Source organism: Dipodomys merriami, unplaced genomic scaffold (genome assembly GCF_024711535.1).
Source record: "Dipodomys merriami isolate MVZ:Mamm:240054 unplaced genomic scaffold, mDipMer1.0.p SCAF_29, whole genome shotgun sequence".
Lineage (NCBI taxonomy): Eukaryota > Metazoa > Chordata > Mammalia > Rodentia > Heteromyidae > Dipodomys > Dipodomys merriami.
This window is the reverse complement of record NW_027204381.1, coordinates 8086211-8113881: the sequence shown is the minus strand read 5'-3', so window position 1 is coordinate 8113881 and position 27671 is coordinate 8086211. Positions and strand designations below refer to the sequence as shown.

Sequence of the window (27671 nt, the reverse complement as noted above, 5' to 3'; positions counted from 1 at the left end):
AATCCTTGCTACTCAAAACACTTGAGACATGGAGGATCATGCTTTGAAGATAGTTGGGGCTAAAGTCTACAAGACTCTATCTCCAATTGACCAGGAAATTGCTTGCCTCCAGTCCAATTCAAGGGTTAGAGAGCCAGCCAGAAGCAAAAAGTCAAGCTAGAGCATAAAGCCCAATGTTCAAGCACCAGTACTATCACATACACATACATACAAAATAAGTAAGAGTAGATAGATAGGTACAGAGAGAGAGAGAGAGATCAATAAGAATGGTGAATGAATGAAAAGGACAGAAATGAAACTGAAACTGCCAAGAAATGCACATGATCAGTTCTTGCTACATTTAATCATTTCCTACTTCTTTTAGTAATTCTTTTTATTGTTGTTGTTTGTTTATGTGGTAGCAGCACATTGAATCCAGGGCCTCATACATGCTAGGCAAACACTCTACCTCTAAGTCACATTCCCATCTCCTTTTAGTAATTTTATTTTTTTGGTGATGGTTCTAGGGATTGAACTCAGGGCTTCACATTTGCTAGTCAATAATTCTACCATTTGACCCATACTGCCAGTTCCTTTAAGCAGTAATTTTACACTTAAGCATGATCAATTTTAAGAATTTTTTTACATTCTGTTGTTACATGAACATATAAAAATGAAGCATGTTAAAATAGATCAGAAATATATTGTCTAGAATCCATGAGAGCAATTCCTAGTCTTAACTGTCTTTTGGAAAAATAATTTTGGATGTTTCTGATATCATTTTTTTGACTGGGTCATTATGTTGTATGTATTTTGTTGGCTTGTTAGATGGTTAGGGTAGTGAGGGGTAACAAATCAGATTTTTTTTTTTTTTTGCCAGTCATGGGGCTTGAACTCTGGGCCTGGGCACTGTCCCTCAGCTCTTCAGCTCAAGGCTGGTGCTCTGCCACTTGAGCCACAGCACCACTTCCAGCTTTTTCTGCTTATGTGGTGCTGAGGAATCAAACCCAGGGCCTCATGCATGCAAGGCAAGCGCTCTACCACTGAGCTACCTTCCTAGCCCCTCAGATTTTTTTTAACTTGAATTTTTTCCTAATACATAATATGCTGAATTCTCATGTTTTCATACATATTAATGGAGAAGAAAAACAGGTCTTGTCTTCATCTTCTGACACTGTTCTATTTCTTTTCTTCAGAGTCAGAGTGAATGCCTTTCTATTTTTACTACCTATTTTAATTAAGTATCTCATTTGTCTTGTTAAACATTATAATTGTTACATAATTTTATCTATTGTGTGTCATTATGTGATTATAGACAACCATTTTACTTGGCATGAAGTGTGAAGGAACATTCAGTGTTTCCCATAAAATATTCCTGAGGATGCTTGGCCCTTTCCTCAGGGCAAGACCTCTACTTCTGTACTTTCAGAGCTGTTATACTTGGAAGAATATAAGCAGATAAGAATCTACTATCACATAAATATAAGAGTCTATCCAGTTATCTGTTTTTCTGGGAAGGTAGCTTATTTTTATAAAAATTATACATGCCTGGAGAGCCTAGTAATATTAGAAACAAAATGCTGTATTTGAAAATTTTTCTTCTAAGGCCAATTTTTGTGTACTATGGTGTATATGGTAATTTGGAGCAAACATAATGAGAAGCATCTTTCTAAAAAATATTAAAGCTCTGCTTTTCCTTTTTTAAGTAATTGTGTTGATTATTCTAGTAATCTCTTAAGTGTATTTCCTTTGAATTAGGTAATGGAGACATTTAAACTCTAAATTTTATTCTGTTTTGTAGACTAGAAACCTAAGAAACTGAGGTTATTATTAATCAGTATATTGAAAATAGGACTCAGCTTATAAAGAAATGTTATATTTGTATTTAACATACTATATAGTTACACAGATTGCTTATATCAAAGCTATCCCATAAAAATGCCCCACAGTTCTATCTGCCCTTCATCTCTATTGCATAACATATCCCTTTTTTGTTACTCAAAGTCCTGAACATTTTCAGACATAGAAATAGACAACCAAATATACTTCCATATAAAACCTGAGTTCGCTAGCCTGCCAACTTAGGTAACTTTTTCAAGCTCTTAGAGCACCTGTAATGTAATGTCCTTGGTGATTTTGTCCCTTATGTCAAGACTATATTCCTAAGTATTAAATGTCCAAGATTGAAGAAAGTCTGGCTTTTGCTCTTTAAGAGCTCATAGTCATGAAGAGGTAGTGGTATGTACACCAATAAATGCTACTTGGAAATTACATAATTCTGTAAGCACATGGAGCATAGTGTTACACCTGCCTTGGTTTGTTGAGTATTTGATGAAGGCTCATGAGTGATACTGTTTCAGTATTAGCCTAAATTTTCTGTATGATAAAGATTGTGGATGAAAGTCCAGTAGAGGAAATGTCTTTGTAAAGGAGTCATGGAATGGTTTATATGGGAAAGAGAAATTTCAGTTGTTCTAGCATTGTGAAACATGGAAGTAAAGCATTAAAATAAATGATGAAGAACCTAAGGCTCTAGGTAGTACATTGCACTGGTTAAAGGTCTTGTGCTTAGACTGTTTGGGTTAGAATCTCACTTCTGTCACTGGTTCCTGGTTGCAAATGGGCAGAACTCCATATCCTAAAGTTCCAGTTTCTTTTCTATAGAATGGGAATAGTGATAGTCCTTTCCCATATGATTTCTGTGAAAGTGAGAGTATACATTGTAATGAATGTAGCTTGACTTACATGAGATGCTCAGGAAATCAGGCATGTTAAAGCAGGCCTATGTATAATCCTAGCACTCTGGAGGCTGAGGCAGGAACATCTTGAATTCCAAGCCAGCTTGGGCTAGACCCTACCTTAATCCCTGCATCACCACCCCAAAAGAAGAAAAAAAAACAACTTTTAAAAAGTTATAAAAAAAAAAAAACAACCAAGGGTAGGAAATTAAAATCCTTTTGAATTTGCTCTGAAGTTTTAATTACGTTAGAGTTTTGTTTGTTGAACATAGTTAGGGCTAGCATTAACTAGGAGAGCTAAAAGAAGCCTTTAGCCAGGCGCTGGTGGCTCATGTCTATAATCCTAGCTACTCAGGAGGCTGAGATCTGAGGATCACGGTTCAAAGCCAGCCTGGGCAGGAAAGTCCATGAGACTCTTTATCTCCAATAAACCACTCGAAAACCAGAAGTAGAGCTGTGGCTCAAGCAGTAGAGCGCTTGCCTTGAGCTGAAGAACACAGGGACAGCACCCAGGCCCAGAGTTCAAGCCCCATGACCGACCAAAAAAAGAAAGAAAAAAAGGCTTTAAGAAATGAGAAATTGAAGTACTTACAAGTAATTTTGTTTTTGAGATAAGCATTTAATTTACATAACCATTTCCATAACATATGGAATTTAACTGAACAGCTATATTTTAATTTTAATCTGTCACAGCATTAGAGTTAAACAGTTCACAATCCTGCTACCACATTATCTAAATAAGTCTGCTGCAGAAGACTAGAGAGATTATCCTGTCACTATATCAACTGAGCCAGTCTTGATTGTTCAGGAAGTGATTACCTGGTTTAAAGATGAAATGAATTAATACATTCCAATCATTTTTATTGCGAATTAATTTCCTTCTTCCTTTACAATTTTTTTTTGTGTATGTGTGTCTGTCATGGGGCTTGAACTCTGGGCTTGGGCGCTGTCCCTGCCCTCTTCAGCTCAAGGTGAGCGCTCTACTGCTTGAGCCACAGTGCCACTTCCAGTTTTGGAGTGGTTTATTGAAGATAAGAGTCTCACTGACTTTTCTGCCCGGGTTGGCTTTGAACAGTGATCCTCAGATCTCAGCCTCCTGAGTAGCTAGGATTACAGGTGTAAGCCACTGGCACCTGGCTCCTTTACAAATTCTGTCTTGTTTGTAGAAACTAAAACATTTTCATATTTTGATGACATTGATTCTCCTGAATATCAGCAATGTAATCTATGTCTTTAATGTTTTTTCTTTAGTGCCCCAGGTTCTTCAAAGCTGCACAGCATTCATTGAGCGATATGGCATTGTGGATGGGATATATCGTCTCTCTGGGGTTGCCTCTAATATCCAGAGACTACGGTAAAACTTTCCATGGCATTTCCTTCTTTATACCTATTTAGCTCATTGAAGCAGTTATTTCAGAGTTGAATAACTTAGTCTATGGTCACAGTGAGATTGTTGAGATAGAATATAAAATAATAACCATATTGTCTTCTGTAATTTTCTAAATGGTGTTTATCTGTAATATCAGAGAAAAAGTCAACCTCTTTAATACTTGTATCTTTTTCTTTTCAAAAGGTTTAAAAGTTTTATCAAACTGAAGGTGAAACTATGACAGCCATGAGAAATGATATCTTCATTAAAATTGGATTATTGGACTTAATTAGAATTGACAGGAAAGACATCCCTTAGATCCTAATTCTATAGTGTATGCTCATGTATTAATGTATTAGTCTATATCCTCTTCAGTGTATCTAAGACAAAAATAATAGTCTCTTCTTATATGCACAATGAAAATTTACTTCTGCTTAATCTTGTGGATTTAGTCTATCCTCTATGCCATTATCGTTTCTTTTTCACTTTGGTGCATGGCAACTTCCACTATTCTATGGGGATTTTAATATTTTAATTGACCACAAGGGTCATCTTTGTTTTAAGAGATACATGTTTAGAAAATACTTAAGTTGATTCTTGGGTTAAAAACAATTCAGATTTAGACATAGTAAATCTTACATTCAGATTCCTCACTAACATTAATTCTCTCCATGTATAATAAGTGTTCTTATACCAGAGCATTAATATTAATTAATCTCTTGCAGAGTGAATTTAATCTACCCTAGTATTTTGAGCACTACTCTTATTTTACTCACTCTCTAGATTTTATAATCTGTTAAAAATTGTTGTTAGCTAGGCATTATATTATATTTCTTCTGTTTTTCTTATACTGCTTCAGCAAACCATTTGTTGGCCATACAGCTTGCATCTCAGGAAATTCTTGTTCATGGTCACTTAATCCTGGTTTCTGGTATTGCCAAAATACCGATATTCAGACCATTAAAAATTAAGAGCCCTCTTTTCCTGCTCATCTGTATTCATTTCAAAGGCTATTGTCTATTCTCATATTGAAGACACGCAGGATACATGTGTATCACATCCAATTACTTGCATAAGACACCTATTTACTCTCAGTCCAAATGCAGCGTATTTATAATGTAATGATTTATTCTTAGTGAATTAAATGTGAATGCTTTGGACTAATTATTCCCGTTATAATTTTCAAGTTATGCCAGATGCTGGTAGGTTATATCCTAGATTTGGCACAAAAAGAAAGATTTCCACATCTTAGTTTCTAATGATTTTCATTAGCTAGGAAGAAAATATGTTCAATTATTGCTGTTATCTAAATATAACATGGAAGAAAAGAACAATTCACAGAGGTAGAAGGGAACATTGGGTCATTACTTTCAAGCCATGTATTTGCTTTCCTTCAGTAAAATAATTTTTTGTCCTTTTCTGTTTGGGTTAGCCATGAATTTGACTCTGAGCATGTTCCCGACCTGACAAAAGAACCTTATGTTCAAGACATTCATTCCGTGGGCTCACTCTGTAAGCTGTACTTTCGAGAACTCCCAAACCCTCTGCTCACCTACCAGCTGTATGAGAAATTTTCTGTGAGTACCACTCATTTTTGACTCAAGTTGTGTTGCAGAGCTTTGCACACTTCCATTCAAACTGTGAAGCTTGGTTTGGTCATAGATAGTAAGTAGATCTGGGATGAGATTAAAATGATTCTTTAAAGGAACAGAAATAATTACTAGCTAGTATGGAGTCTTTGTTGTTTGTACATTGCCATTCTTTTAGTTCTGACTTTGAGCCTCAAAAATTTCACCCTTAATACCGATTACCATTTTTAGAAATTACAATTGAGTAGGTTTTAGTGTGAAAACAGAGCACCTCCTTGATATTGTGTGTTTTCCTGGGTTTATTATCAAAGAATAAAGGGTTAAGCACGGCATGAACACTGAATTATAAATGAGTAACTCTCATTTATACCAACATAGCCTATTTGAATGTTTTGCATTATGGTTGTTTCAGGATGCTGTTTCAGCAGCAACAGATGAAGAAAGGCTGATAAAAATTCATGATGTCATCCAGCAGCTCCCTCCACCACACTACAGGTAAGTCATGTGTAGAAAAGTATCAGCAAGAGGCACACAAGTCAGCTGATAGGTAAAATATGTTTTATTCCTTTAGGTTTCAAGTTGGTTCAGCTTCCGTGAAGTTTAAGTATAAGTTCTATTTTTCCATGGATGATTTGTGTGTGAATGTGTCTATATGTGTGGATGTGTGCATATATTTTTCTTTGACTTTCTATTTATCCCTATACCCTGGCACAGTGCTGAGTATCCAGCAGGGAGATAGCAAATGAAAAAATGACAACCAAATAGACCTAGGGGTTTTGTCTGTCTATTTGTGAGCTTTTGTTATTATTGTTTTTTTGTTCTTTGGTGCTGCTGAGGACTGAACTCGAGGCCTTGTGCATGCTAGCACTTTGCCATGGAACTACATCTCTTTGTTGCTTTGTGTTTTTGTGTGTGTGTGTGTGTGTGTGTGTGTGTGTGTGTGTGTGTGTGTGTGTGTGTGTGTGTGTGTGTGTGTGTGTGTGTGTGTGTGTGTGTGTGTGTGTGTACACATGTGTGCCGGTCCTGGGGCTTGAACTCAGGGTCTGGGCACTGTCCCCAAGCTTTTGAGCTCAAAACTAGCATTCTACCACTTGGGCCATAGCTCTACTTCTGGCTTTTTGGTGGTTAATTAGAAATAAGTCTCATAAACTTTCCTGCCTGGGCTGGCTTCAAACCATAGTCATCAGATCTCAGTCTCCTGAGTAGCAAGGATTCCCACTTAGTAAAAGAAAGAATACAGTAGAAACTCTGAGTGATAGGGTACAAAAAAGCGAAAGATTTTTTTGCTTTTTTTTTTTTTTTCATTGTGAAAATACTGTACAGAGGGGTTACAACAACATGGGCAAGGTAGTGAGTACATTTCTTATCAAGCATTGTTGCCTCCTCCTTTGTTTCATTAATTCAGTTACTAATAAGAAGTTCAGCAGATGGTCTACAATTTAATTTAATGCTGAATGCTTTTCAGAAATACATTGTGCCTAACTCTATTAAAATCGACACTGCATTTAGCACTAAATTAACACCAACATTTTTAATCAATACTAAAAATTAGCATATATTTTAAAATCAGCATTCTAGCTATGAATACATGATAGACATACTATAGAAGGTACTATAGCATAAATTCGATAACTCACTAATGTAGGTTCTCTAAGAATTGTGATGAAATTAAAGGACTCTGAAGATCTATTGAAGAGTGAAAAGGGAAAGCTGAAGGAAGTTTAAAATCTTTTCATTACTTAAAGGAATTGAGGTATTTGGCCTTGAAAAGGAAGGCTGAGAAGACAAGTTTGGCTTTTTGTTTTTTTTGTTTGTTTTGTTTTGTTTTGGGACAAAGGGCTTGAACTCAGGGCCTGAGCACTGTCTCGGAGCTCTTTTGCTTAAGGTTACTGGACTAACTTTGAGCCAAAGCTCCAGTTTTGAGACAAGTTTTTAAAGGATATCTTGGAGGTAAAAGGAAACATTTTTCAGTAACTCATTTGTTTATGAAGCCTAGTGTCAAGTTTGATTTTACCAATCTATCACTTACTATGTGCTCTCTCGTAAGGATCAGTCTTGATATCTGTGAACATAATACTGATAATTTCTTCTTAAACTATTTTTTAAAAGGTTGATAAGGAGATAAGCTTGGACCTTAATGTCTTTTAAATAAAATATAGCATACTAGAGGATGCTAATAATAGAGATGGGAAAGACTTCATGACCTGTTAATTTTATGTGAGCTGTGATATTATATTTTTCCTCTACAGTAAAAAAAAGTAATCTATGTAGCATATGGTTTTGAAAAGTCAAATGCATGCAAAGCTGACAGATGCCGCAGTCGCCTGCTTCATGGCCCTTGATTCTCCCTTGATTTCTTGCACTGCCACTCTTTGTAACCTTTAGCAATCTTTCACTTTCTTCTCCCTACCAGGGTATGGCTGAACTGATAACCTTTAACAATCTTTTACTTCCTCCTCCTTACAAGGATAGGACTGAACTGATGAGTATATGAGAAGTAAATGGTGCTCCCTTTAAATGCTCATTATCTGTCTATAGCTTCCTTTACCTCTCAAGGTTCAAGTGAATCTTTGTGGTTCTTTATATAGACCACAATTTAACTTTTATTACTGCTTCTAATAATAGAGTCTTGTATTTCTGGCTCTCTTTCATTGTTTTTTAATGGTTTTAATTCCTGTATAATTGAGTAGGCTAAGACATTGTAGCTGATTAATACTGGTTTGTGTGTATCCCATTTAAATTATACTTAAGCTGATCATATTTATTTCCAAGAATGCTTTGCTCAGTTTAAATAAAGCACAATTTGATTGAACAAGATAAACAAGGACATTAGGATTTTTGAAGTAAGGCTTTTCATTCCAAAAGCCCATCAACAGCTCAAATATATTTTCTCCTTGATGCCTATTAGAATTGTTCTTTTAACTATTTTTAGTTTGGTGTAACATTGGTTTTTTTTTCTTTTAAAGTATTAAAATTCTTTTTCATTAGTTGTTGTCCGCTGCCAGTAGAAAAATAGAACTTCAAACTATCATTTGGTCCAGAAACTAGCTTTTGTGGAGGATTTACCTCTAATAATATTTAAACTTAATGAGCAGCAGGGAGAAAATAACCTGGGTTTGTATGGTTTCCTTTTTTCCTTCTATTTTGCTTTTGAAAACTTGTAAATTAGTTAGTAGTTTTTATATGTTACACTGCTGCTTCATATCTTCTTCTATTAATACGTTGGATTTTGTTTTCCAGAACCTTGGAGTTCCTGATGAGACACTTGTCTCTTTTAGCCGACTATTGTTCCATCACAAATATGCATGCAAAAAACCTAGCCATCGTCTGGGCTCCAAACTTGCTCAGGTAACTTGAATTTGCCTTTAGTAGAACTAAATTTCTCTAAGTGTCTTGAATAAATTCTTAATTCATCAATGTCCAAAGGAAAACAATGTAGTTCTTATTAGTATCTCCATAAAGCTGGAACACTGGGGCCTAGCTAAGGCACTATAAAAAGTAGGGTTTCTTCCTCTGGTTTGTCTATGACTTAGGTGTTTAAAACAGTGCCATTTGACATTACTCTCTTTGCAACTCTAATGGAATGTTGTTAACCCCTCAGATCAAAACAGATAGAGTCGGCCTGCTTCAGTGGGACAGCAGCTTTCATGGAAGTCAGAATCCAGTCTGTGGTTGTTGAATTCATCCTCAATCATGTAGATGTACTCTTCAGTGGCAAAATCAGTGCGGTCATGCAAGAAGGTGCAGGTATGACTCAGGTGGATTTTGTTTACATATACCCAGCTTTCAAAGGTATAGAAAGCTTTGCATTTACCATTTCAGTTGATGAAACATTTGGAGAAGATCACCAATTTATATCTCTATTCCAAAGTAAAGAGTTGGCAGTTCTTTTGTGTGTACGTAATGAATACAGCATATCAGATCTCTTGTGGTCTGATAAGTGTATGACAATATTTGTAAATATTGTCACTGTATTTAATAAAGGTATTATGTGGAACAGGAAAAAATATTACTTCCTACGCTAGAAATATCTGAACCATATCCTTTTCTGGTCATCTTTTTTCTTTCCTTGGTACTAGGGATTGCCCTGGACCTTGTGCCTCCAGTTTGTCACTTCCCCAGTAGCTAGAATTACAGGTGTATGTCCTTTAAGACACGAAAACAGTTAAATTATCACTGACCTGGCATATCACCTTCTATTTCTTAGTTAATACAAACCATTGTGATTTTTTTTTTCCATTTAAAAGTTTTAGAGAAAACTTGAAATAACACCAAAGAGTGGAGAGATAGGTAGACAGAGAAACAGGCTGCTGTGCTCTGACCTATAACTGACTATGTTCACTTCTTCCCTTTGTTTTGAAGCTTCCCTGTCAAGGCCCAAGTCTCTGCTGGTGTCCTCTCCATCCACCAAGCTGCTGACATTGGAGGAAGCCCAGGCGCGAACCCAAGCTCAAGTCAACTCTCCAATTGTGACTGAAAATAAATATATTGAAGTTGGAGAAGGGCCTGCTGCACTTCAAGGGAAATTTCATACCATAATCGAGTTTCCACTTGAAAGGTAAAATTTATTAAATCTTATTTTAAAATATGGTTTTCATAGCTATGTTTTTTATTATTGTCTGCTTTTAGTTTGTTTTTAATTTTGTCTTTTAGCAATATGGTATTAAATTCTGGCCCACTCTCAGAAAAAATGTTTTAATATAAATGATACTTCTGTAAAGAATTGAAACAAATGATGCTTATATTACAACATCACATTTTTTAAAAACAATGTCACAGGGACAGTTGTTAGAAAATATGCATATTCACCACATGGGGTTGATTTTTCTGAGATAATATTGTTTAGAAATAATCTGTGTTGGAATAGACTTTTCAGAAAGTAGTAAATAGATGATGATTTATTTGATGTTGGTTCCATATTATGGTTAATAGATCAGCAGTCCTCAAAAGTATGAACTTTCTACCAGCAGCATTAGCATCACCAGTTAGTTGTTAGAAATGCAGATACTCAGTCTCAGCCTAGACCACAGGGTCAGAACCCCTGGGAGTGGAGCCCAGCAGTCTTCTGTCTTCCATCAAGTTTTCCATGAGAGTCTGGTGGGTGTGAAAATTGGAGAGCCACTACAGCCTGCCCTCTCAGCGCTCAGCTCTGTGACTTAATGGTTGCTCAAAAGAAATGGTAATAACATAGTTTATGTATCTTCTTTACTAGGTTCTAGTGGGAAGATTAATATATGTAAAGTTATTATTGATAGCTCTGCTCCTCCTTTGGCTATTGGACATAAATGTAAAGATCTTGCTTATCTAGAGTTGGTTAGTAGTACTAATATAATTTTAGGATTTGTTCTTTTTATGTTAGTATATTCCTCAGTCTTTAACTTCTTAATTTTGTATTTTAGCTCCATAGTTTACAGAGTTGGTGATTTTAAAAGTAGGTTTTATGCTGTACAGTATGCTACTCATACTCATGATCTGAGGATCATGGTTCAAAGCTAGTCCAGACATGAAAGTCCAGACATGAAAGTCTGTAAGAAACCAAAAGTGGAGCTGTGGCTCAAGTGATAGAGTGCTAGCCTTGAACAAACTTAAGGAACAGGTGCTGGTGGCTCATGCCTATAATCTTAGCTACTTAGGAGGCTAAGATCTGAGGATCATGGTTCAAAGCCAGCCTGGGCAGAAAAGTTTGTGAAATTCTTATCTCCAGCTAACCACCAGAAAACCAGAAGTGGCACTGTGGCTCAAAATGGTAGAGTGCTGGCCTTGAGCAAAAGAGCTCTGGGACAGTGTCCAGGCCCTGAGTTCAACCAAAGGGGAAAAAAAAAACCAAATCAAGTATAATGCCCAGGCTCTGGGGTCGAGCCCCAGTACTTAGCACCCACCTAAAAAAGTATGTATTATGATGTAGATAAACTTGGTTTTCTTCCCTGACTTAATCACTTACCAGTTTTATGACATTTAGGAAGTTATGGGAACTTATTGGAAACTGAGAATAATAGTATTTGCCTCATGTCATTATATTTGATTTAAAGACTACAATCATTGTGTATATAAGATGCTTAACATAGTGCCTAGCCATTTAATGGATACTAATTTTTATTTTTTATTCTGTTCTTATATTCTCCATTCACATAATCAAAGTATATTCTGTTATTTTTTGAACTTTCATAGTTTCTAGGTCCAGTTATGTTTTATTTCCACTTATTTTGTAGATTGTGAGGTTAGATATAAATAAGAAAATAGACTTAGTGTAATGTTTAGAAACTCCATGTTTGACTTCCATTTTACACTTCAGCCTCACTGTGTCGAATGAAGGAAGATAGAAATATATGCGTTATTCCAGCTGTGCTTCTCTAGGCTATTTGGCTCTTCTTACCATTTATTGATTTCTTTTTCTATAAGAAAAAATAGGCACTTGTCTATCTTAATACGAATGAACTATTTTCTCTCTCACAGAAAGAGACCTCCTAATAAAATGAAAAAATCTCCCGTGGGTAGCTGGCGTTCCTTTTTCAACTTGGGGAAGTCATCATCCATCTCTAAACGGAAGTTGCAGCGTAACGAGAGTGAGCCCTCAGAGATGAAAGCCATGGCTTTGAAAGGTGAGTGCCTTACCGGTCTTGCCCCTGCAACACAGTCTTCCTAGTAAGGCTTGCACCTTCTGCTGGCCTTGTGGCCTTCTGGGCACTTAGACACCTACTTTGTCATTACCATGACAGTTTCATTGTATGACTTACATAGCTGTGTGTGGCATAAAAGGATTTGTCTTCATGACCAATTCTTTAGTTTTTCTTCCTTTGATAGTGCTGGGATGTGAGTATAGGGCCTCGGACTTACTAGACAAGCACTACACCCCTTGAGCATGCTCTAGACTGACTAATTCTTGATCCCCATCTCAAAAGGTAATATAAGTTACCTGCAGAAGGATCCTATTTCTTAAAGGAGCTATACAGTAAGTGTGTGTGTGTATGTGTGTGTGTGTGTGTGTGTGTGTGTGTGTGTGTATATATATATATATATATACACTTTAAATATATATATACACATTATATAGTACATATATACATGTGTGTGTGTATATATAAAATGTGTTTAAATTTTCACAATGTAACCAGGTACTTATAGCTCAGACCTATAATCCTAGCTACTCAGAAGGCTGAGATCTGAGAAGCAAAATTCAAAGGGAGCCCAGAAAGGAAAGTCCATGAGACTCTCTTCAGTAGCCACCCAAAATCCAGTACTGGAGTTGTGGCTCAAGTAGTAGAGCACTAGCCTTGAGCAGAAAAGCTAAGGACTGTGCCTAGACACTGAGTTCAAGCACTTGTAACCAGCACAAAACAAACAAACAAACACTGTATTTGCAATATGAGTTACATTTTATTGGCAATAAATACTGATGTGATGTTCAAAAGTTTATATTTCTATTTCTACAGATTTATAACACAACAAAACCATGTTTCAGCTTGCCTTTCAAGTTTACCATTGTTACAACCAAAGAAGCTATCTTTTTTACTTGGTGACTTAGTAATGAGAGTGTCTTATTTGGCCAAACAGACCTATTACTATAGAATAAATGACTCTTTTAAAAAATAGTTTAAACTAGCCAGGTACTGGTAGCTCATGCCTATAATCCTAGCTATTCAGGAGGCTGAAATCAGAGGATTGCAGTTCAAAGCTTTCTTAGGTAAAGATATAAAAATAATTTTTATCATTCAGTTTACAATTGTGTACTAAAACCGTACATGTGACTCTGTAAGTAGACAATGAAGGACTCCTGCTTTCAGATTCTGTGAAGCCACATGTATAAGAAAATTAATTTGGGCTGAGAATGTGACTTAGTGGTAGAATGCTTGCCTAGCATACATGAAGCCCTGGATTCGATTCCTCAGTACCACATAAAAATAGCCAGAAGTGGTGCTGTGATAGAGTGATAGCCTTGAGCAAAAGAAGCTCAGAGACAGTGGTCAGGCACCGAGTTCAAGCTCCAGGACTGGCAAAAAAAAAAAAAAGAAAGTGAATTTCACTACAGAAGCATAGCTATTGAAATAGAATTCTACATAAGTCTTTATGTAGGCATTGTCAGTTCCTGTGAGGGAGAGAATCATAAAGATATCTCTTAAAATGGGCAGTGAAGGTAAATAGAGACACTTGATGGGCAGAGTACTGAGATGGTCAGAGTACATGTTCAGGACTCAGAAGCTTGGTGAAAAGAGACACAAATGAGAGAAAAGCATTATTTAAAGGAAGAATTGTCTTGAAAGGAGGTGAAAAGAAACAATTAGGGCAGTAGACAAAGAACAGAAGTGAGTCTGTCCTCAGAAGGGAAGAGGGGTTTCAAATGGAAGTGACACTGTGGGTGCTACATCCAGGTAACAGAATGCAAGTGTTTAGCAAATCTGAGTTCAATGTATGTAAAGTAACTGTGTGAGATTCCTAGGGCTTCCATATGAATTACCACAAGTGAGTTGGCTTGAGACAACAGAACATACTCTGTTTTCAGGGGGTTTGGGGGGGGGGGGGTTTGGGTCCGGTTGTGGGGCCTGAACTCTGGGCCTGGGCGTTGTCTCTTAGCTCTTCAGCTCAAGGCTAGTGCTCTACCACTTGAGCCACAGTGCCACTTCCGGCTTTTTTTCTTTTTGCTTATGTGGTGCTGAGGAATCGAACCCAGGGCCTCATGCATGCAAGGCAAGTGCTCTACCACTGAGCCACCTTCCCAGCCCCTCTGTTTTCAGTTTTGAGGCACAAAGTCTGATGGTGTCAGCTTTTGGTGCTCCTGGCCTTCTCCAATTCCTTGTGGCATTTCTTACTTGGGCAGCATCACTCCAATCTCTACTGCCTCCATCCTCACAGGTCTAGTCCTCTTTGTCCCTCCATTTTCTTTTCTAATAAGAACATTAATCATGAAGGATAGAGTCCACTGTAAGTACAGCGTAGTATCATCTCAGGATATTAAGTTGATCTTTAGGAAATATACAAGAAAGAAGTTTCTTGGTTCATCTCTATGTTCAAGTTCTAGAAAAGGGATTTTTTACATCAGGAACTGATAATAGTGCAGCACTTTCCATAATAGCATTGTAAACTAGATATAACTCAAAATATGCAACTAACCACTCTTGGAAGCTTGAACTGTTATTAAGAAAAACATTAATTCCTTTCACTGCATGTACACAACAATAATAAAAGTTGACACTATTTGGTTTTGATTATCAGGTGGCAGGGCAGAAGGAACCCTTCGCTCAGCTAAAAGTGAGGAGTCTCTTACTTCTCTCCACGCAGTTGATGGTAAGACCAAAAATATCCGTCATATTATTCTGTTATATTACTTTTAAAGCACACACACACACACACACACACACACACACACAGAGCAATTAAGTATGTTTTACAAATAATTGCATAATAAATAGGCTACTAATTATCTTCCAGCATTACGGTACATACTTAGCTTATTGTTCAGATTAAAATTCAAAAATGTTTATGGTAACTGTATCTTATCATGGTTTCTATTTGTTTACATTAAAATGGTCTTTGATAGCAACCAGGTATATTTCTCCCATGCTTAGGAAAAATAAGTTGTTACTATGTCTCCCTTGGATTTACATAACGTTTATTACAAAGTATAAAATTAAATGGGTTTTAATTTAGACCAGCAGTCTTTTGTTTCGCAGTGGCCTAACCTGACTTTAAAATTCATAAATGAGATTGATTTCAGGTGTTCTTCATTACTCAAGGATCATTACCACCTAAAGATACCAACTTAAAGTGAATCTGCTTAAAATGGCACCATGTTTTCAAGGCAAATAGAAAAGGTTTGGTTGCAACATAACTTAAAAAACAAAACTAAATTATATGAAAACAAATGTGTTATATTCTGTTTAGGAAAAGTTGAATTATAGTTGCAGTTATGTACTGATTTGTAGAAGGACCTACTTCATTGTTTATTAGAGGAAGGTATGAGTTTTCTTTTTTAACCATTTTAAGAACACAATAATACATCTTTTGTTTGCTAATGATACAACAGATTATTTTTTAAATCATTTTACAAAAGTAATTTAGCACTACACTGATTTTCAAAGGGTTTTCTTGATCCATTTACATTCAAATCATATTGCTGTGAAGTGTCCTAAGATGTCATCATCCTGGTCAATTTTCTCATCTTCATTTATTACTGCTGGATCCTCACTAGTTTTGCTTGTGATTCACAATTCTCCCATATCACTTTATCTGAGTGGCTGGCATTTTAGAAATTTTTTTAAGATTTTCAATTGTACTACAGTCAAGATAATCTACAAAAACAGTGAAGATGCTGCTATTAAGCAAGAAATAACAGTGGGTTACTGTGAATAATCTTATAAATGGATTCATTAATAAGTGGATTTATGTTAAGATAGTTTGTCTCCATTAAATAATTATAATAATTTTCATAGAATAATATTTATTTTTTACATTGAATATTTAGCAGCAACATAAAATGGTACCAAAATGTCTAGCATTCTTGAGGGGTATACAAGGGAAACTAAAAGCCTATTACTTTAGAAAAAAATCACAGTTTTTAAGTATCTGAAAGGAATCCTTTGCTAAGTTATATAAATGCTTTTTAAGTAAAATATCTTTTATATAAAGATTTTTGCCATGATATACAGCCTTTTTTTGCTGGTTTATATCCAAAATGCCAGAGATTAATTTCACTGTATAAGTCACATGTGTATACAAGCCAGTGATACAATAAAACACAAAGACATGGAAAACTTTGTCCAAAGCCACACCAAGAGTCAAGTGTTTGACCAATAATAGAATTCAAGAGTCATTAGTCCTTTTCTTTTCCAGACCACAAAATGATGCATTCCCCCCCCCATTTATATGTGACAGTTACCATTTGCTCAGGAAATTGTGTTAAAAATGTGAATAATCTATGTACACTGATAACAGTTTACAAGAAGAAAGTGAATTATGTTTTTTTAACCTTGTGAAGAAATTACTACTAAATTGAGTGGCTTATTACAGACAGTATCCTGTGACTTTCATGCTTTGACATTGTTGTTCATTTTCACCAGGTGACTCCAAGCTCTTCCGACCCAGAAGACCCCGGTCTAGCAGTGATGCACTGTCTGCCTCTTTCAACGGAGAAATGCTGGGGAACCGCTGTAATTCCTATGATAATCTACCACATGACCACGAGAGTGAGGAGGAAGTGGGGCTGCTCCACATTCCAGCTCTTGTGTCTCCTCATTCTGCTGAGGATGTTGACTTGAGCCCACCAGACATTGGAGTGGCCAGCCTGGATTTCGATCCAATGTCATTTCAGTGTAGTCCTCCTAAAGCTGAATCAGAATGTCTGGAGAGTGGTGCTTCCTTTTTGGATTCATTAGGATACTCCAAGGATAAACCATGTGCCATTAAAAAGGATGGGGAAGCAGCTGGTAGCCAGTCTCATACTCCAGGAAGCACTGCAAGTTCTGAACCTGTCTCTCCAGTTCAGGAAAAACTGAGTCCATTCTTTACCCTGGACTTGAGCCCAACTGAAGACAAATCGTCTAAGCCATCGACATTTACTGAAAAGGTTGTCTATGCTTTCTCTCCGAAGATAGGACGGAAGTTAAGCAAATCACCTTCCATGAACATATCTGAGCCAATTTCAGTGACTCTTCCACCTCGGGTGTCAGAAGTCATTGGTACTATCTCAAACACTACAGTTCAGAATGCATCGTCACCAACCTGGGAGAAAAGTGTGGAAGAAAGTGATGTCACAAATAGATCCCCCACCCAGATAGTAAAGATGAAAACAGATGAGAGAGAGGCCCAAGAAGGATGTGAACCTGAAGTCCAGCACCTGGACCAGGTTGCTGCTGAAGAAGTAGAATTGCCAGGGAAAGAGGAGCAGTCTGTCTCAAGCAGTCAGAGTAAGGCTGTAGCTTCTGGACAGACTCAGACAGGTACCGTTTGTTTTCCTCCGTTCTTTCTATAAGTTAAGAGGGATCTCCCATCCTGTGTGTCACCTGTGCCTTTTAAGAGAGAAACTTGCTCTACAGCTAGTCTTTAATCAAAGAGAATGCTTTTCTGAGTGGTGCTGATAGCACAAAGCCCTATATTACAATCAGTCAAGCAAAACTCCCCAAAGGGCTTGTGGCCTTGCTTCAGACTTTTACAAAAGTCCCATTACCTTTTGGACAGTCAGAATTTGTAAATAATTTTTATACAGCTTTCTTAGCTCTTAAGAATATTTTCTTTTCTAATAAATATACTTATTATAGCCTTACAAGTTAACAAGCCAGCCTGCTCTATCAAATGTAATTCTTAATCACAGTCTGTAAGCACTCAAAGCTTGTGCTCTAAGCAGTCTTTTCTGAGCCAGGCAAGGGACCTGCATCATCCCCTCTCTCCATTACTATAGCAGTTCAAGAGGAGCTTGCAACCTTTAAACATGCTCTTAGTTTTCCTTCTGAACCAGATGTGTTTTCAACAACATTTGCATGTGGGAATAGAAGATCATGGATCATGGAAGGCACCTATTTTTTAATGATCACATGGGGAGTGTTTGGCTTTCCGTAGAGGATAACATAAGCTACCTTTTCATTCTCATTTTTTTTCCCAATTTCCCACTAGGAGCAGTTACCCATGATCCCCCTCAGGATCCTGTTCCTGTCAGTTCAGTCTCTCTTATCCCACCACCACCGCCTCCGAAAAATGTCGCCCGAATGTTGGCACTAGCATTAGCTGAGTCTGCGCAGCAAGCCTCAACTCAGTCACTGAAGAGACCAGGGATTTCTCAGGCTGGGTATACTAGTTATGGAGACTTGGCAGTGACTACAGCTGAAGATAAACTGCCTGGTCCCTACTGTAGTGTTGCTCTAGATAAGGCCTATTTCCAAATGGATCGACCAGCAGAGCAGTTCCACCTCCAGAACAATACATCAGGACACTGTGAACAGTCTCTCCCAGAGACAGCAGCTATGGGGGATCCCACCCATTCCAACACAACTGAATCTGGAGAGCAACTCCACCAAGTTGACTTGCCAGGGAATCAACCACCTCGAAACTATTTATCTGGGGACCCAGAAAAGACCAGAATCACTTCAGCTCCCTTAACAGACTCAGAGAAATCTGACGATCCTGTCAATTATCCTGAGGACCAGGCTGTGAAGAACAGTATGCCAACCGTGTCCTTTGTGGAGCAGAATGAGCCTCCACTCCATTTCTGCAGTGACCAGCCCCCCGCTTCCCTTGCTGCAAGTATAGACAAACCCCATCAACCTCTACTCCATTTCTGCAGTGACCAGCCCCCCACTTCCCTTGCTGCAAGTATGGACAAGCCCCATCAACCTGCAGAAATTCTTGACAGATCTCTCATGACTTGTAATTTGCCTAGGGACAAAGTCTACCCTCCTTCTGGGTCCCCTGAAGAGAATACCAGCACCATCACCAGGGCTTATGTGATGGCAACTACAACAGCAGCTGAAATGAGCTCCAGGGATGCCAGCTGGGCCGTGGCTGAACAGCCCATTGCTGTTGATTTTGCGGCTGCCACCCTACAGCGCACCCACAGAACTAACCGTCCCCTTCCCCCACCTCCTTCCCAAAGGCCAGCAGAGCAGCTGCCAGTCGTGGGGCAGGTACAAGCAGCACCCAGTATAGGATTAAATAATTCCCACAAGGTAAGAAGGGAAGGAAATCAGTGGCATGAAATGCACTATTTCCAAAGGTATGTTATTTTTCAGCAGGGCGTGTTGTTGTCTTTGAGTCAGCCACAACCTTATTTTTCAGTCCTGTGGCAGATCTTTGTGATAGAGTTCCTGTTTAAGGATGAATTCTCTCTTTACTTGGCTACTGGTTTCTCTCTGAGGAAGAAAATAAGTATTTGATGACTATAGCTTAACTCTACCTGCTACCTTTTCTTCCTAAAGCCACTAATTTCCTCATAGTAATACAAGAAGATTGTGATCAAATGAAACAAATGAGACTTTAGATACTGTCAGGTGTTTTTTTTCCTCTGCCAGCTCCATCATTGACTCAATATGACTTTGAGCAAATGGGGTCAGGCAAGTCATTTAGTCACTGTGCCACCATTTGCACGTACATGATGTAAACACTTCATTCTCAAGACATTTGCAAGATTCTGTCTTGCAAGCTATTTAGAAGTGGAAGACAGTAGTATGTTGGGACTTTCTGTGGTTGTTGATTATAGATCTCAGGACCTGGCTATTATCTTTTTTTTTTTTTTTTTTTTTGGTCGGTCATGGGCCTCCCTCAGCTCTTCAGCTCCAGGATAGTGCTCTACCACTTGAGCTACAGTGGTAAAGCCACTTCCGGCTCTTTCTGCTTATGTGGTGCTGAGGAATTGAACCCAGGGCCTCATGCCTGCAAGGCAAGCGCTCTACCACTGAGCCACCTTCCCAGCCCTGGGCATTGTCTTTTTTTTTTTTTTTTAAGTCGGTTGTGGGGCCTGAACTCTGGGCCTGGGCACTGTCCCTCAGCTCTTCAGCTGAAGGCTAGCACTCTACCACTTGAGAGTCAGCCCCACTTGTGGCTTTTTTTTTTTCTGCTTATGTGGTGCTGAGGAATTGAACCCAGGACCTCATGCATACAAGGCAAGCACTCTACTACTGAGCCAACCTCCCAGCCCCTGGGCATTGTCATTGAGCTTTTCTGCTTAAGACTTTGAGTCATAGTTCCACTTCTGGTTTTCTAGTTAATTGGAGATAAGAGTCTCCTAGACTTTCCTGCCCAAGCTGACTTCAAACTTCAGTCCTCAGATTTCAGCCTCTGAGTATCTAGGATTATAAGCATGAGCCACCAGTTCCTGACTGGGTTAAGACTTTTCATTATTTTTCTCAACCTTCCCAACAGATTATTCTATAATCAAGTACCTGTTTTGATTAAAGAATGTTGTGTACAGAATGCTAAAAGTTTCTCTTTCCTTCTTTTGGCTATTCTGGGGTTTGAACTCATGCCTTACGCTTGGTAGGCAAGCATTCTACCACTTGAGCCATACTTTGTCCCTTTCTATTCTGCTTATTTTTCAAGATAGGTCTTGCTTTTTGCCTGGGCAGGCCTGGACTATAATCCTTTTATTTACCCTCCCTGCCAAACATTTTCTGTTGAGATGGGGAATCTCAAGAACTTGTTGCCTGGGATATTCTCAAATCACAGTCCTCCTGATTGTAAGCAGTTTGAACCACAGGCATGAGTCAGGCTGTAGTTTTCTTACTTATTTAAAATTTTAAAAGTACGAGGGTTTTTTGGTAGTCATCTTGAACTAAGAGATGTTTAAAAAAATTCTAGTTCTTCCTGGAGCATGCTGTTGGTGGCAACTGCTTCTCATAGATGGTATATTTTTACTATGAGGGTCATAAGAAAGTGGGTAGACATCAGTATCACTTTAGATAGCACACTTTACTGCTCTTCCCTATATTTGGGGATTTAAAACTGTTCACTCAGTGAGTCACTTCAAAATTCTCCCAGAAGGTAATATCAGCTGTTTCTATTGAATTAAATGTCCTTGGTATTGAGAGTAAGCTAGACTCACTCTTGAGCTGGGTATTTATTTTTAAGCATGACAGTGTTAATTGATGAAACCTTTCTTTGGGTCTGCACATGAAGATAATGCCAAAGACACCTCAACGCATATTTAAACCCTACTATGAATTAGAATCTGGCACAGTTCCCAAGAGAGAGCCAAAGGCCAAACAGCAGTGAGTTGTTCTTCTCATGGCCATGGGAGCAGGTACAGGACAACTGCATGGCTTAGAAAGTTCTAGCTGCTACTAACTTAACATGGTTATTAGAAATGTAATAGCATTTGATTTCATAGGTTGAGCATTAAAAAATGGGCTTACAAGATTATCATCTATCTCCCAACAGGTCCAAGGAATGGCTCCAGCTCCAGAGAGGCCACCTGAGCCTCAAGCCATGAGTGACTCTGCACCCCTCTTTGTCAGCGATGGCAGTGCAGCTGCTCAGTGTCCCATGACCACATCTGCTCCCCAGCCAGGCTTACCTGAGAAAGTGCGAGAAGGTACCAGGGCTCCACTACTCCACCTGCGAGCTGAGTCCTTCCCTGGCCACTCCTGTGGCTTTGCTGCCCCAGTGCCACCCACAAGGACAGTTGAAAGCAAAATGGCTGCTGCCATGCATTCTAGCAGTGCAGATGCCACCAGCAGTTCGAACTACCACTCCTTTCTTGCTGCTTCCTCAGCCTCGGTGGAGGATGTGTTGCCTTTGCCACTTCCTATCCCACAACCTAAGCATGCTTCTCAGAAAATAGCTTATTCCTCCTTCACTAGGCCTGATGTTGCTCCTGAGCCCTTTGGTCCAGAAAACTGTGTGCATTTCAATATTACTCCAAACTGCCAGTTCCGTCCCTCAAGTGTATCTCTACACCACAACAAGTTGGAGCAGCACCAGGTATATGGTGCCCGATCAGAGCCACCAACCACCATGGGACCTCATTATAACACCTATGTGGCCCCAGGAAGAAACACATCTGGACACCACTCCAAGCCATGCAGCCGGATTGAATATGTTTCTCCTTTAAGCTCCTCGGTTAGGGGTGCTTGTTACCCTGAAGATATTCCACCATACCCTACCATCCGGAGGGTGCAGTCCCTCCATGCTCCCCCATCTTCCATGATTCGCTCCGTTCCCATTTCACGAACAGAAGTTCCCCCAGATGATGAACCAGCCTATTGTCCAAGACCCCTGTACCAGTATAAGCCATATCAGTCCTCCCAGGCCCGCTCAGATTATCACGTAACTCAACTTCAGCCTTACTTTGAAAATGGACGGGTCCACTACCGCTATAGCCCATATTCCAGTTCTTCTAGTTCCTATTACAGTCCTGATGGGGCCCTGTGTGATGTGGATGCCTACGGCACAGTACAGTTGAGGCCCCTTCACCGCCTGCCCAATCGTGATTTTGCTTTCTACAATCCTAGGCTGCAAGGAAAGAATGTGTACAGCTATGCTGGTTTGCCACCGCGTCCTCGGGCCAACATGTCTGGCTATTTCTCTGGTAATGACCATAACGTAGTCAACATACCCCCAGCTGCCGATGTAAAGCACACCTACACTTCATGGGATCTTGAGGACATGGAAAAATACCGAATGCAGTCCATCCGCAGAGAGAGCCGTGCGCGGCAGAAAGTGAAAGGACCTGTTATGTCTCAGTATGACAACATGACCCCCACTGTTCAGGATGACTTGGGAGGGATCTATGTCATCCATCTGCGTAGTAAATCCGATCCTGGGAAAACTGGACTTCTCTCGGTGGCAGAGGGGAAGGACGGGCGGCACACAGCCAAGGCGGTCAGTCCTGAGGGAGATGACCGCTTCTACAGGAAACACCCAGAGCCAGAATTTGACAGAACCCACCACCATGGGGTGTATGGCAGTGTGCAGGCAGAAAAGCCATCCCTCCCGCAGAAGCAGGGCAGCCTGAGAAACCGGAAGCTTCATGACCTGGGGTGTGGTCTCCAAGAACACAGAGTACTTCAGGAAGCAAGCCATAGGCAGCTAAGTGAATCAAAGAATGGGCCACCTTACTCCCAGGCAGCTGGCCAGTTAGATTATGGGCCCAAAGGGATTCCAGACCCTTCTGAGCCAGGCAGCTACCATAACTCTGGAGGGAAGTACACCATGTCAGGGCAGGAATCTTTAAGACTGAACCACAAAGAAGGGAGACTCTCCAAAGATCTGGAGCGACCTCGAGCCAGGCAGCCACCCGCTCCAGAGAAACACTCCAGAGACTGCTACAAGGAGGAGGAGCACCTCACTCAGTCAGTGGCCCCACCCCCTAAACCAGAGCGGAGTCATAGCCTAAAACTCCATCACACACAGAACCTGGAGAGGGACCCCGGCATGGTATACCAGTACCAAACACACAGCAAGCGCCAGAACAATATGACTGTTGTGTCACAGTATGACAACCTGGAGGATTACCACTCCTTGCCTCAGCACCAGCGAGGGGGATATGGAGGGGGCAGCATGGGAGCCTATGTGTCCTCCGGCTTTGCCCACCCACAGAGTAGGACATACGCCACAGCACTGGGGCAAGGCGCATTCCTGCCCACAGAGTTGTCTTTACAGCATCCTGATACACAGATCCATGCAGAATGAGCCCTGGGAGCAATAGAGTTGAAGCAGCCTCTGCTGGACAGTGGACTGTTCTATTTTTTTTTTCAATAACCAAAATGATAAAAAAAAAAAAAAAAAGCTACAAAACCTCCGACCAACCACATTAAAGGAAAAAATAATAATAGAAATAAACAAGTCCCCATCTTCCCCCTTCCTGCTTCATTACATCTTTTTCATCTATAAACTGTGTCATTTTTGTCTTTAAAAGAAATATAAGTGTAAAGCACTGTATTGAAAATCTAGCAAATTTGTCATAGACTGTACTTTCCATGCAAGGCTATTTTGTAAGAGCCAGAGGACTGCCTTTAACTGATTAAGTATAACTTTGTCCTTTCATCTTCACATTTGCTACCTAGTTCAGAGCAGTTTGCCTCTATTTCCTGGTGGGCTTCTCCATTTCCTGTTGTGCTCCTGCTTCCCCATCAGGGGCCACACACCCTGCTCAGGTGGACACTCATTCCATTATATCATTATCTGTCAGGAAGGGGCTTGTGTGTTAAATTAGAGTGGAGGAAAATAAAAACGGATCCTTCAGTTAAAACAGACAGCTAACAACATTAGAATTAAGTAAAGGAATTAGGACTTTAGCCATTTCATAAAGTTATTGTAAAATACCAGACTTAGAATCATACTTTCTGTCTTCTTATTTCTGTATGTATTCCTTACAGGTTGATGCACAAGCTCTTAGCCACTGTAAAAGGGGTATTTGGGGCTTTTTAAAGTTAGACTTCAAGTTCTTATTATCAGTGGGCTTCATTACCACCAGAATATCAGGCTTTTAATGTGCTGCCTGTATGCAGATCCCCCCACCCCATGTAATGTTCAGCAAATTATAATTCCAGTAACACTATTCGCTCTCCTAAAATAACAACTCTTTTTCATTAGGAAAAAAATCAGCATAGTTGAGCTATTTGAACACGTTTTCTCATGAATGTAAATTTACAAGTTTCTAAACCAGAATACAGGTTACCTAGCATTTCCTTAAGTGACTTTGGATTATATGTTTAAAACTGCAAATCCCTGCAGTAAGCACTAAGTACAGAGCCCCATCTCACCAGCCGCAAGCTCTACTTAGCTGCCACGTGCATCCCAGGGAATCCTATGGTGTGTGTTTCCTGTGTACTTGTGTGATTCCTGTCTAATTACCATCTACACCAGCATTTCCAGGAATAGCTCTTTATAATTGTAGACATGTTAACATGTTTAATACCCAGGACTTTTCTTTTGAAAATTACAACTCCATTCTTTCTCAGCCTGCCCCACCACAGACAACCCAAACTAGCAAGGCAGTCCTGAATTTAGAAAGTGAGCTTACATTGACATTTCATTCCAGCGTGATAATACTTGCGTTTTATACATTCATACATTTTACATGCTCAGTTTGTAGAAGACATGGGCGGTTTCATTCCATTTACTGGATGGCTGATGCTGTGAGGCTTTTTAGAATTTGGAATTACTTTTATTTAGAACAAAGAAGGAGAACTTTTAAGAAGCTAAAACCATGCTGCTATTCTTGCTGTGAAATTGTATAAAGATTAGAATTCATGCCAGTCTTTTTTTAATTTAAAAAAGTCATGTGATTGCATTTTAAAGATTTATATTTAGAAAAAGAAATAAAAGTTTTAAGAACAAGACATTTATACATGAAAATACTCTATAAGGTTTTCTTGTGTTCCCCAGAATTGACCAGGTGGGTGCAATAAAAGACCAGAATAGAAATCTTGAGACACCAGTATGTGGAAAATTTTGGCCTGTGGAAATACAGGCATCTGCATCCGAAATGCACACCCAGTTGATCCACAGTCAGGGTTGAAAAACCTACTAGGAATCCTCCAACCCATCAGGTGCTACACACAGGAGTTTCCTCTCTAGTGACTACAGCACTCTTTTTTTACCCTCATCATCATCTTTCTGTGTAGTAGGCAGCCCATTGCCCTTGGACACCATGCCAGCCCTAAAGGTTCATACCAGCAGCATGGAGGTTAGAAAGAGGGGCTAGTGTGACAAGGAGACAAAGCTAGTGGCTTTGGTAACTGAGGGCCTGGAAAGAAGTGGTGGAGGATCCAGGCCAATTTTCGTATTTGTGAACTTGTTGCACACACACATATTGTTTACTCCTGAAACGGAAGCCTATTTTTAAATACTAAGGCCAATTCATCAGAACAATTTCTTCATAAATAATATCCTATGGGTTTGGAGCTATCAGGTAAATATTTTGCATATAGAATAATGATTCAAATTACTGGTATAAGTGTGAAATGCAAACTTTAGATAAAAGTCTAGAGTTACTTAATGTATGTAGCAACAGCCTTAACTTTGAATTCTGCTATTTGAAAAACTTTGCCTGCATCTTTCCCTTCCTAAAGTGGGGTAGAAATTAGATGGCAAATCACTGTGAGCCAGGTTACCTCAGCATCGTTTACTGTGCGCGTGCTTTACCCATACAGTAATTGAATGTTACTCAGATTCTCAGCGTTGACATGGAGAATTATGACAAGGAAATGGAGCTGCCTTATGCATTAAACCCATGATTTAATTCTATTGGTATTTTCATGGCCATGTCTCCAAATTTTATCATTTTGGCAAAATTCTGGTCACACAGTTTGGTTAAATTGAAATGTAGAGGTCTGGCTAGGAACTTTGCTATAATCCCCAGGGCTATCATTTTCTTATTAATACATTTAATCTGAGCCTTATTTCTTCACTGTATTTCAAGTTCCTTTTTAACATACATTCACATATTTTACATGCTCAGTTCAAAGAAGTCCCTAAGATAGTCCTAAAGGGAGGGCCTGCACATTTCTGATAATGACAAAGCTGTTTTTAAAATGCGTCAGGTTGAAAAATTCAAGGACTAGTTCTGTGCGGAGGGACCAGGAATGTGAGTGGGGTTGGTGGCGTGGGTTAGCGCTTTGGAAGTAGTAGCTGGTGCATGCGATGTAAACTGGAAATTCACCACTTTGGTTCATCAAGGAGCCTGTAAAGTCCATTTCTCTGTACATCACACATTCGCTACATCGGCAAAGTATTGCCTGAGCAGAGAGAGAAAGGAAATAATGAAAGCTAAAGTATGTCAGAAAGTTACTTCCAAATGGTTAGAAGCATGTGATTGTCAGTACTGTGTATTACAGAAATGTCGGGAATGATGTATTTTAATGTGTACAAGATAATGTCGGTGTGCACAGAGGGTCTTTTTTTTCCTCCTTATCTGATTAGTACTGTTAATGTTCAAAGAATTTTTTTAATGGTTGTTTTACAGTTTAGATTCTGAGATAGCAAACCCTGATTTTTCAACCATGACCTGCATGAGAGAAGCATCTTAAGAAGTCTTAGATCATACTTTTTGAGTTCTTTTAATTTATATAGTGTATTTTTTATGTTTTAATATTTTTGTGAACTGGTGTAAATTGTTAATGCATATAAGCCTGTGTATTTTTGTAAATAGTTTTGTGATTTATTTCTTGTAAATATTTAGAGTTTCATTTCTTTCAAAATTATTGAAACTGACTCGTGGGTTGGGGTTTTGTTTCCTTGTTTGTTTGGCTGGGGGGGGGGCGGGTGGGTAGGGAGAAGGGATTTTTGTACTTGGAGATGGAGATATCTTGTGGTTTAAAGCAAATGTCCCACTGGTCAAATATCAACAGAACTATTTCAGGTTAAAACAGACTTTGTGTGTATGTGTATACTTTTTTAACCTGATATGAATTACAATGAGATAGACGGGTAATTGGTTTGGGGATATTTGGATCAGAAGGCAAGTGTTTATATACAACACAGCCTGTTATGCCAAATGGTACACTAAACCATCCCCTGTTTCTTCTGTCTGGTAGAGTGCACTCCCTGGCCAAATTCCCTTCCACCTAACAGTCA

At 39.1% G+C, this 27671-nt stretch overlaps 1 protein-coding gene across 5 annotated transcripts in view; it reads left to right on the top strand.

Annotated features, from left to right (window-relative positions):
* Arhgap32 (Rho GTPase activating protein 32) overlaps positions 1-27467 on the top strand; it is a 252760-nt gene extending 225293 nt beyond the window's left edge. For all 5 annotated transcript variants that reach the window (XM_070038327.1, XM_070038325.1, XM_070038324.1 and 2 more), the window contains 11 exons: positions 3969-4071; positions 5519-5663; positions 6088-6170; positions 8916-9023; positions 9277-9422; positions 10038-10233; positions 12129-12274; positions 14883-14954; positions 16727-17605; positions 18276-19324; positions 21531-27467. In XM_070038327.1, the coding sequence (XP_069894428.1) occupies positions 3969-4071; positions 5519-5663; positions 6088-6170; positions 8916-9023; positions 9277-9422; positions 10038-10233; positions 12129-12274; positions 14883-14954; positions 16727-17605; positions 18276-19324; positions 21531-23783 (5180 nt within the window). In that variant the 3' untranslated portion in view covers positions 23784-27467. The remainder of the gene's footprint in view (positions 1-3968; positions 4072-5518; positions 5664-6087; positions 6171-8915; positions 9024-9276; positions 9423-10037; positions 10234-12128; positions 12275-14882; positions 14955-16726; positions 17606-18275; positions 19325-21530) is intronic.
* Positions 27468-27671: the final 204 nt, after the last annotated feature.